The sequence below is a fragment of the Cygnus olor genome, chromosome 25 (genome assembly GCF_009769625.2).
Source record: "Cygnus olor isolate bCygOlo1 chromosome 25, bCygOlo1.pri.v2, whole genome shotgun sequence".
NCBI lineage: Eukaryota > Metazoa > Chordata > Aves > Anseriformes > Anatidae > Cygnus > Cygnus olor.
The window spans coordinates 4,155,708-4,167,127 of NC_049193.1; the positions used below are offsets into that span (position 1 = coordinate 4,155,708).

General features: G+C 52.5%; 1 protein-coding gene and 1 long non-coding RNA gene across 2 annotated transcripts in view; one reads left to right on the top strand and one right to left on the bottom strand.

Annotated features, from left to right (window-relative positions):
• Positions 1-7,658, bottom strand: part of LOC121059854 (corticotropin-releasing factor receptor 1) — a 29,571-nt gene extending 21,913 nt beyond the window's left edge. The window contains exon 1 of the mRNA XM_040537022.1: positions 7,371-7,658. Within this exon, the coding sequence (XP_040392956.1) occupies positions 7,371-7,421 (51 nt within the window). The 5' untranslated portion in view covers positions 7,422-7,658. The remainder of the gene's footprint in view (positions 1-7,370) is intronic.
• LOC121059855 overlaps positions 7,376-11,420 on the top strand; it is a 4,086-nt gene continuing 41 nt past the window's right edge. Inside the window, exons 1-3 of the long non-coding RNA XR_005814668.1 lie at positions 7,376-7,547; positions 8,892-9,059; positions 10,327-11,420. The exon at positions 10,327-11,420 is cut by the window's right edge and continues 41 nt beyond it. This is a non-coding gene — a long non-coding RNA (uncharacterized LOC121059855). The remainder of the gene's footprint in view (positions 7,548-8,891; positions 9,060-10,326) is intronic.

An 11,420-nucleotide genomic window follows, 5' to 3' on the forward strand; every position in this document is an offset into this window, starting at 1 on the left:
TAGCTGCTCCTTTGGCTTTTGCAGGAGTTTGGGGAAACTGAAGTTGAGGAAAGGGATTGCAAGGGCAAGGCACAGCTGCCTGCTTCCTCCTCCAGCTGAGAGGGGTGACCAGGGCTGATCCCTCTGCTCAGGGGATGGACACCAACAGTGGACGAGGCTGAACCCAGAACCTTCCTCCTCCATGCCTAATCTCCCTTTCTGAGTGCCATTTACCTTAAAAACCACTCTGCGTAGGGAGGACTGTGTCCTCCCCATACCCTTTAGACATACAAACACTGGCTCCTCTTGCTGGCACATCCAGAGATCTCCTGCGCCCTATCAAAGCATTAGCAGAATTTATTCAGACGGGGAGACAAGCTCAGCACCCACTTGCTCTTTTCCAAACAACTATTTACTGCCTTAGGAAGCTGGTTTTGACAGCAAGAGAGATGTCAGGCAGACATACAAGCGGAGCTGAGAATAGCTTCCTTGTTATGACTGCTCCAAATGGCACAGGGGATCCGGCAGCAGATCCCTGCCCCAAGCTCTGTAAGGGCTCCACTGCACCGGTCCCGCAGGATCTGGGCACATTCAGTGATGCTCTGGGATCGGTGGGGATGAAGCACAGCCCAGAGATGAGAGTGCCCAAACTCCAGAGATGCCAAAATGGGGGTGCAGTGGGGCTGGATCCCCTCTGCTCAGTGCCTGCTGGATCCGGTGGCTCTTTGCACAGGCAGCTGGGGTTAAAGGTTTCTTCCCCAAAGGGCCTGGGATGGTTTGCCTACCTGAACAGGCCTGCAAGTGTTAACTGGACGTTTCTGTGCTAATCACAGCCTGCTCCAGCCTGGCAGTGCCCATTCTCCTTCCAGACACAGGGAGAGGTCTTGGCACTGGGCTGCAACATGGACTGAGCTACTGCTGGAGGGGGTGAGGATGGAGAGAGGGAGTGCAGGCTCTGGGCAGGCTTTGTAAGTGAGCTAAAACTGCAAAATCAAAAAATAAAAAATAAAAAAAATCCCCAAAATAGAACAAAACAAACTACCAGTTTTTGCTTGCTTTTAAACCAAACTCTGAATTTTGTCTCACTGCAGTGTGGCCAAAACTCACACCAGAGCCTTTTTACCTGCTCCTGTCAGCTGTGCAGCTCGAGGGGATAAGGTAGTGACTCCAGGTGCATTTGCATGAACCAAAAGCATTCTGCCCATTTAGCCTGATGGCCAGGCTCTCTTGCGTGTTTTGTCCCCTGCAGGTTACTTTAACCCCTCTGCAGGCTTTGCAGAAGGAATAAGTCAAAGCTCTGTCCTTGCACAGCTCTGCCTGCCAAAGCATCCCTGCTGTAAGCTGCCACATGGCACCCAGCAGGTCCCAGCCTGGCTGAGCTGGAGCCATGCATGCCCCAGCGTCCCTTTCCCTCTGCCCTCCCGGTCCTGTTTTGACACAAGCTGCTGGAAACCATGCTCTGCAGTGAAGAAAACCTCTGCGACCTCTCCCAGGCTGCCAAAATCCAAGAGAGCTTCAGTTGAGCGTTCAGCTGTGCAGGCTAAAACAAGTAATCTGCTTTTGCAGAAGCAACCACTTTGCACAGAGGTCCTGCTTAGCCATGGCATTCTCCCATGAGGATGGTGCTCTGCCAGGAGCTGCATGGCCCCGTGCTGGCAGCAGCTTCTCCTCCATCTGGAGCCACCCATGGCTCCACTGCTGTTGTCTCAGCAGCCACTCAGCTCCCTCCCAGGCTCTGCTGACATGTCCAGTTCACATGTGGAGGCATCCCAGCGGATGCTGAAGGCACCTGATTAAGCCTGGACCTTGCAGAGCACGACTGGGACACTGCAACATGCTGCGGCTCCAGCATTTGCTGTATCCTGTCCACAGCAAGCACCAGCTGTGGTCTGTGTCCCACCCCCAGCACATCAAGCTTGGGCCAGAAGGGAAAAAGAGGCACACAGGGCATCTTGCTCAGGCTTTGCTGCACCACATAGGGTGGGATGTCCCCATCCCATCCCACCAGCCATTCCCTGAGCTGCTTGATTTTTTTTTTTTTTTTAAAGCTGTTCCAGCTCATCAGCACGAGGATGCTCAGGATCTCACTGCTGATCTGGGTGTGAGCAGCAAACTCGCACGCACACACATGCACATGTGTGCGCACAGAGCATCCATCTCTCTGACCTGCCACTGACCTAGCAGCAAAATTCAATTAACAACAATTAGGAATTAATGTTCCCCTGCAGTGCTTTCTCTCTCCAAAACAATCCACAGATATTAATTAATGAACTAACATCTGAGTCAAACATCACCCCCCCATCCTATATTACCCAGAGAAAGGCTTGTCCCCCCTCCGAGATCTCATTGCCTCAAACAAGATCGGATCTGCATGGCACGAAGGGCTGACAGCTCCAAGCAGCGAGATAGATGGCTCGTGGCCTAATTAGCAAGCTAAGATGGGGCTTGGGTTTTCCGTGGCCAACAGGGCTGTAACTGGAGAGCAGAGTGATTAGCAAGACACGAGCAAGTGGCTTTTCACAGAGTCAGGGAGGTCAGTGGGACTGATGGATGGTGAAAGCATCCGAGACCCCCCCAGGTGGGTTGTGGGGGGATCTTTTGTGAGCAGCAGAAAGCAGCCCTAGTGGCTCAGTCACTGCAGGAAATCCCTCAGGATGAAGGCATCTGGAAGGGGATGTCACATCCTCCTGCGTGTAGCACTTGGGGACAGGACCTGGGCTGGAAGGATCTATCTTAGGAGACACTTTTTATGGCCTCTGCTCCTGATCAGATGCACTTAAAACCTGGTTTTGAGCAGCTCTGCCCTGCTGGCTCCTTCACCCAAGGACACGTGTCCGTGGTTGCTCACCACAGCATGGGTGCAGCACCAGCCACCCTGCTGTGTCCTTGCTGTAGGGACCTTTCACTCCCCTTCGTCCATCCTTCCAGCCCAGCTGGGCTTGCTGCCACCCTGTGACACCACTTCACACTTGCTCAAAAGTATGTGTGGAAGAAGAAAATCCCTCCTGGGACAGTCAGGACATACAGGCTGGGGAAGGGCTGAGCAGTCTCTGTCCCAGACCTACCTTGAGGACTGATCCTGCTCTTGGCTGCGAGCCTGCAGGAAAAGGCACCAGACTGCGGGTACTGAATGCAGCGAGCACGGCAGGAGCTGGATGCCAAGCTTGGATTGCAGAGCAACACCAGCAAGTGTGCAGGGAGGGCACAGGGCAGCACAACTTGCCGACACCACAGCTGCAGGCTGGAGGTGGCTTTTGCAAAGCTTCACCCAAATAGCTGCCCTTCGGCTGCACGTGGAGGTGGGCATGGTGCCTCCAGCCCGCCCCGTCCCCTGCTTTCACCCCTTTGTCCTCAGCTCCTTGACTTCCAGCCACTGCAGCTGCTCAGCTTCTTACCACCTCACCTTGAGAGCTCTCATCCCTTGGAAAAGTCCTAAGCCACAAATGATAACCCCAGGGAGCTCCCAGCCCATGAAAGCCCCCTGTAGGACTCCATGCCTTGACAGTCATCTGCTTTGCCATGCCCTGAGTTAAGGTTTCTTCGAGGCCCCTGCTTTTTGAACTGATGTTCCTTCACTTGCTTTTGTGCAAATCCACATCGAGAGCCCTGCGAGCATCGAGGCAAAGCAGCTGATCAAGGCTCAAAGTAAGAACCAGGGGAGGATTTGCTATGGCTAACGTTACCCGGGGTGTGGAGGGAGAGGAGACAGGGAGCAGACTGCGTTAATGCTTCCATCTGGCATTAAAATCTGGGAACATATGAATTTAGCCATGTTAGAGGGCCAGCCTGTGACGGAGGCTTTGGTGTGAACATTTATTCTGTTTGGAGTCTCTCTCTGAGCACGCTGGATGCAGAACCTAACAAAAGAATATCAATCAGGGCTAAATGAGTGCCTGTAAAACCTGATTTATGGGCAATTAAAGGTTTTCCTGGATTACACTCCAGTCTCTCACTGCACATAAATAATTCTGACTTCATTTATCTATCAAAAGGGACATGGATTTTTGGGGACAGGTGGAAAAAGAATAATGTCATTCGGGTGCTGGAAGCTAATGACACAAGCAAGTTGGGGAAGGAGACGCTGTAAATCAAAGCAGCTCCTATGGCTTCTGGGTTGGCCAGAGCAAAGGCTGCTAGAGAAGACGTGGAGTGATGGGCACATCCACAGGACTGCTTTTCCGAGGTGTTTTTATTAAACTCTCCTGCAGACTTTAATTATGGGACCTCTGTGCATTCAGATATTTTCACTTTGGGGGCTGGAGATTTGTTGTCCCCAGCTGCCTCCCATGACCCAGACCTCACCTGTCCCATCACTCTCCCTCACCCATCACCTTTTGAGGGTTATGCCCTGGGCTGAGCATCTGCCATTCAATTCACCAATAATTTTCCTCCAGTTTACCTGTGTTCACGTCTGGGGAAACCCTGACCACAGCAAAACATCAGCTGCATTTGCCATTGCGTTTTCAGGCTGAGCCGTGCAGGATTTCAGGGTGGAACGGGGGCTATTGTCTGCAAAAGGCCAACACCCTTTGCCCATTGCTGTCTGAATGGAGGCAATTGCTTCTGAGTGGGTGACTCATTGATAAACCAGGGTATTGCTAGGAAAAATACAGTTGGAGGAAAAAAAATATAACAGATGGGCCTCTGGGCATGTTCTCCCATCTTTGGAAAGAGCTATCCGCTCCTGAGCATCAGCTCTCAAGCACTGGAGAAAGGCTCTTTGGGCTGCTTGCTCAGGGACTTCCACTAAAGATTTGTGCTTGGCTTTGGGTCTGGATACCCTTCTCCTGTGTTAAAAACACAGATGTAACCTCTCCAAATGCTGCAGCCTCGGACCACAGCTCAAGCTGGTTGTTCCCAACTAACTTCTGAGCCAGTCCTGTGCGAGATTTCTGCAGAGCAGGGCTGTATTTCAGGGCAGGATCGAGCCTTCTGTGCAGGCTATTCTCATTGCATTTCTATATATTCATCCTATGGCGAGAGAGCAGCTATTCTGGGAACAGGCTGTGCCATTTCCATTCACTTCTTCATTGAAAATGTGAAACCACGGGGGTGAGCTCATACACACTGCATCTACTCCAGCTTTTAAGGAATGCAAGGACTGGAGGAGATCTCCAGTGTCTGTGTCTCTGTGTCCTACACAGCAGCAAAGGGGTGGGGAGCTGGTTCTGGAGCTTATTGCTGCTGGAGTGGATTAAGGGATAGGGGAAACCACCCCCCACCATCAGACCTGGTTCTCTGTAAGACATTTCTATACTATTATCAGCCCCCAAAATGTCATCAGTTCCTGACATCACTGCACTTGAACTTGTTCTTTTCAACCACGTGTTTAGTTTAAATGATGTGCAGGATGCCAGAGAGCAAGATCCTAAAGTTAGCTGCCTGCCTCCATGTCTGTCTGTCTGACCCTCTCAAGGGATGTCTGCTCTGCATGGCAAGGTGGACAAACCAATGCTAAACTAGAACTGATGCACAGGGAACACCTTAGCTGTGCCAGCCCAGGGATCTGCAGGATGCAAAGCCTGCCCAAGCAGGAGAGACTTGCCCCTTGGCTCTGTCGGAGCCAAGCTGCTGCAGGTCTCTGTGCTTGCTGGCTGCAGGGATGGGCTTGGTTGAGGCTGGAGTTTTCCTGTTTCTTTTAGCTAACCCTGTCCCCAAGTGAAGCTTGGCTTTGCCCACAGCTTGGGCTGCACTGCCAGACCCTGGGGACAGTCCCAACACCACTGGGAAAATCATGGAGCCAGGGCATTGTGTTCTTTGAGAGTGTAGGATCATGCTAGAAAAGGATCTAAATATTCAATACATATATTTTTAAGACAAAATAGATGGATGGGTTGTGAAGGAGTGTTTTTCAGCTTGGGTGCTCTGCTCAGGGCTGGCTGGGGGAAACTCCTCTTTGCTTGGGCTGCTTTTTGTGACCCTCTTCCTGGCCCCAGCCCCAGTGCTGGGTGGTTTCTATCTCAAACTCTGGAAGGGTTTTGAGGACTCAGCCTCCATCCTCACAGGAAGACCACCCTTGGGGAACATGTGGGAGCGGCTAAGGAAACCCCCAAACCTGGCGGGGTCTAGCAGAGCATGGGAGCTGTGTCTCAGTACCTTTGCACTGTTTTTCTGACCACTTCTTGCTCCCACAGTAGCTACGGGGATCTGTCATTCTTGCTTGGCTGTCCCTATCCCAGATCCTGCCCCTGTTGCATCAGGGTGGTGGCTTTGCCCACGGTGTCCCCATGTAACAGCCAAGGGGCACCTGGGTGGGGGAAAGAGCTCCTGCTCTATCTCACCTTCATTGCTTACATTGGAGCCAAGCAAAACCTGAGCTAGGGAATACAAACCCCCCTCCCCCCCCCCAAAAAAAAAAAGCTCTTAAAAAACAGGATGGGGCTGTGCAGTTAAAAGCAAAAGAAGCTTTAAAAAGCAGCACCTACTTGGCAGGGCAGTCACTGGGTGCTCATCAGCTCTTCTCACCCAGGTGAGAGCTTTTTATCCAAAGGTGCAGCTAAATTTGGGTGGTAAGAAACCAGCCTGCAGGTATGAACCACAAAGGTGCTAACGGTGAGGGCTGACCCTCTGTGTTTTCCGTCCTTTTAATTCTGCAGTCACAACTGGGCCACTGAGACAGCATTTTGCAGAGAACCAGGCAAATTTATTTATTTTTTAACACTCTCAACACAGAGATTTAATCAAAAACTTGGTCATTTTGTTTAACTGCCCACCTAGGTCTGTTAAAATAATGCTCGGGATTTCACTGGAAACATTTTCCTCGCCTCATTCCCTGGGGTCTGGGATCTGAACATGCTTTGGGCTGGGAGCATTTGCTTTCTTGATGAGCCCTCAGGGAAGAAAAATATTGCTTCTGACAAAGCATTTGCATTTTGTGCAGAGCTGCAAAATTAGCAGTGGCTCCAGTTCCACCGTGAGCAATTCAGAGAGGAAAGTCTTGAGATTTGTGGGTGGGGGAAAAAAAAAGGAGAGGTTTCTTTAGGAAATCAATCAAAGGTGGGGGGAAGAATTCAGCTTCGCATTTGTGCTGTCCCCATCCATCACACCCCCAGAGTAGGCTGCTGGGAGGGGGTGGCTAAGGGCTACTGGTGGCAGCTGGTTTCACTGGGAGGCGTGAGGTGGGGAGCTGCTGGAAGAGCCGGGCTGCTCTCGGGGGGACCTGGTGGTGAGTCCCTGGCTCCAGCCCCCTCCCCGCTAGTTTTTGGGCGCTCTTGCCAAGACCCCATGCTCAGGTGGAGGATCCTTCCCGGGGGCTCTTTGTGTCTCCTTTGACTTTTCCCTTCCTGGAAAGAAAGGGAAAAGTCGTCGCGGAGACACGGAGCGGGGCAGGGTGCCGAGGGGAGGGAGGCAGGAGGGCCCCCGGGGGAGCAGAGGGCTGGCGAGCACCTTACCTGCAGGACGAAGAGGAGGAGGAGGAGGGCAGGACGCAGGCTGGGCACCATCCTTAACTCCTTCTGTGCCCAGCTCCCCGGGGCATGGCCGGCAGCGCTCCCCGCTTCTGCTGGGCTCCTTCTGCCGTCGGGTCTGCAAAATCCTCGGAGCTTCGCGCCGGGGCTGCAAGGAAGCGGGTAAGTGCCTTCGCCCCCCCGCTTCGCTCAGAGACCCTCTCCTGCCTTTATAACCTCCCCGGAAGCCGCCCCTCCGGCTGCCCACCCTGCCGCTCGCCTGCCGATGGGCTACATCCCTCCACATCAGCCTCCCACTCCCCCCTTCCCACCTCCTCCTCTTCCTCCTCCCCTTTTCCTTCCTCCACCTCCCTGGTGCCTTCCAACTATTTTTTTTTTCCCTTTCTCCTCTCTCTCAGCATCTTCGGCAGCGGAAAAGTCCCGCATCCCCCCGTTCCTCCCCCCCACGACCCGGACCTCTCCTCTCTCTGCCCGCAAAAGCCGGCATTTTGCTGCTGGCGCTGCGGGCTCTCATGCGGAGGCTGCGGGCACCTGTGCCTGCATGCAGCGGGATTTGGGCTGCAGTTTGCAGGGGGGTTGATGCATTCACAGATTTTGTTCTGGCACAGGGTCAGGGGAAAGGGAAGCTTCCCCTCCTGTCCCTGCTGCAGTTGGCAGCTCCTTGCAAACCGGCTGGTGAATCAGAGGGAGGTGGGAGCCCCTTTCCACTTCCCAAAGGGATGGGGGAGAATGGACTTCAGCCCCTCCTCGTGATGGAGATACTGTAGGGACAAGGGGGGGACGTGGGTCCTTCCATGCAGCAGGGATATGCTGGGGAAATTTGATCGTAACAGGACAAACTGAGTCATGGAGGGGGGTGCTGCTTGAGGGCTGTTTTTCACATAGGACGGGTGGCAGAAGGGGCAGAAGCAATGGGGCGGGAGCAGTGGGGCTTGAACTGACAGCGGGGGGCACTTGTCTGGCAGACATGTGTCCTGGGGAGGGGGAGAGCAGGGGGGGGTGATGCAGGGGAGCCTGGACAATGCTTCTGGGGCTAACAAATGCCCTCTAGCCTAAAACATGGATGTTAAGGGGTCTCTGTTCTGTGCCATTGCCTGGAAGCCTCCAGCCTGAGCTTCTGGGGTGGTGTCCCACATCTCTTGGGGGCACAATGGCCAAGGTTGGGTCCACCTCTGAGCTGGGTGAATCTCTGGGTGAAGCTAGAGCAGTTTCTGGGCATCCCTTCTGCACCCATCTCGGGCTTGGGGTGTTTGTTCTAGCCATGGTTGATGCACCTGCCCTGGGCAGCCTGGCTCAATGACCTGGCAGCAGAAATCCAGGCAGCAAGTTATAGATCCATTTTCCTTGAGAAAATAAGGAGAGTTGAGGTGTGCTGCTGGGAAGGGGACAATGGGAGACATCACCTTCGGGGTCACCATTCTGGGGGGTATGAAAGACATTTCCCCTTCCTGATTCTGCTGCCAGCTCCTTGTGGGGTGTAGAACTATGCGTCCCTCTTTGTCCCAGTCACAGCCTCTGACCACAGCACGTGGCAGACAGATCAATAAGAGGGCAGCGTCCTTTGATGGATTCCCAGCCGAAGCCTCCATCCATCTTCGCTGAGCCACTTTCTGCCTCTGAAGCACAGGAGAGAGCATGGACAAGGTGAACATCCTGCATCTGCTGGACCAAGGTGTGAGTGGCTGGCCAGGGCTGCAACCAATGGCCCACCCCAGAGCTCAAAGGGTGAAAGCTCCCAGCCCAGTCATTAAAGGGAATAAACAACCCAGACGCAAATCTTCCGGCATTAGCTGGATTTAACCAACTGTGTCACTGCTTTGGAAAATAAGTTTGAAAATATGTAAAGCTCTGATAAATTGAGGAAACTCTTTGTTTCTTAAGTCTCCTAACATCCCTACCCCCCAGAAGTGACAGGACAAGACAAGCTCCAGAGCTACCTCTGCATTGCCTTTCACTTCAAAACTTTCTAAAGGAAAAATCCCTCTTTGGTGGTGAGGAGGCAGGGCTTGAGTCTGCTGGGGCAAGGCAGAATTTTTGCTGGCATTTCCCCATGGGCAGGAAAATTCAGCCCCTTCCCCAAGAGTGTCATGGGGCTGGGGCATGGCTCCATGCTCTGGTTTTGGGGACGTCTATGAGGCACAGGAGGCACCTTGCAGCCAGGAGCACTGGGGACCCTGTTTCCACACCATGCCCCAAATTCAGCTCAGCTCTCTGGTAATGGCTTTTTTTTTTTTTTGGTATTGAACTTCATGAGCTGTAGGATTGACACTGCCTAAGTGGGTGTTGCTCCCACATCCTTGCAGGATCAGGCTTGGGTGAGCATTCACCCCTTTGCCAATAGCCACAGGTCTGACCCGGTCCCCAGCAGTGCTGAGTCGCACCTCACTCTCACGCCACAAGCGAGGCTTTGTGGCGTGTGCTGGTCAGAAATGCCAGGAGAAAACACCATTTTCGTCCTCCTGAGGCTAGTCAGTAGCCATCCCATGATGTCCAGGCCAGGACACATGTGATAATAGCCACTGTCATCTCAGGTGCCCGGAGTGTGGGGTGAAAGCCAAAGTGAGCACCAACTATTTTTAGTTAAGGAATTGGTTGCCAGGGACCTGAAGATAATTCCTTTCCCATATATCAGGGAAATGACTGCAGTGCTGTTTTAAAGGCCTAATTGAGGGGATTTATAGCAAAATGCAACTTGTCAGATGTGGCAAAGGAAAAATAAAACAGTCCCTGAGACAAGGAAATCAGTCCATTCGTCATGGTTAATCTCAAACTCCTTGGTGCGGCGCAGAGACAAACGTAGGAGATGGGTATTAGGGATGGGGAAAATGAAGAGAAATATTGGATCTCCAGGAAGGAGGGAGAGGAGCGATTTAGCCTGACTTTATCTGCCTTTGATATATTATTATTTTATGTAACTGCACATGCTTTTGTTTCCAAGCAGCTCCAGGATGGCTGCTTTTTGGGGCTCTTTGTGTGAGTTACGCCACCGCAGCATTCCTCTGTTGTCTCCTGTCACCCTGCAGCCATCCTCCCAGCCCCCTTGGGACTGCTCTGTGCACCCATTCAGCATGACATGGCCAACAGGGACAAGACCAGAGCAGGTCCCTGCCCTTGGGGAACCTGGCACACGTGTCCCCACTTCCCCCTTGGGGCACTGGTAGCAGTGATGGCCACGGGTACTTGATACTTCTAACTGGGACGTCTGCAGGCAAAAAGCAATCCCCAGAGTCATGGACATAGAGGTCAAGCTGGTAGAAGAGTGGAATTTGGCTTTTCATCTGAAAACACAGCCAAGATTGGAAATGGGCCTCAGTTTCCCTTCTGGTTGGTTGGGGCTGTTCCTTTCCTGTGACAATGAGGAAAGCAGAGGGTGGTTTTTAGTGTGGTGTTCGGTGTAGGAAGTGCTGTCACAGTGCGGAACTGCTTTAAAATCCAGTTTCAGGCTCTTTCTCCAAGCTTTGACCGTTTTTCCTCCTTCTGGACCTGCAGAGAAGGGAAGATGTTCTCTAATTCTATCTGCAAAAAAAAAAAGTGGTTGCTGGGCCCAGGTGTTCCACATACCGAGACATTGTACAACTGTGCTCCAAATTTTGGCCAGTCTTGTTGTATTTAACTGTTCCATATAGCCTGCTTTGTCCCTGCAAGCCTTACAGGGCAAAGCTTAATCCAAAGACCTGCTGAATACATTGTGGGGAGGGAGGCTGAAGGCTCCTTGCTCAACCCACAACCACTTGTAATGGTTAATGACTTAGAGCTGTGCTGGCAGAAAGGTTCGTTGGTCTTGAAGACCCTGAGAAAGGCTTGGGTGGCCTTCAGACACTTCAGACCCCTGCTCATCCCGTCAAACTCTACCAGAGAGGCTGGAGTTGTCAATGCAGTCATGCAGGGAGAGAAACCAGCGTACTCCCAGGAGAAGGAAAAGCCAGCCAGGACACACTTTGTGCTGAGTCTTGCTCTGACTCACTGCTCCATGCAGCAAACGACCAATTCCTTCAGTGCATGGATAATTCCCTCCCATGCTTTCTTTTCCCTCTC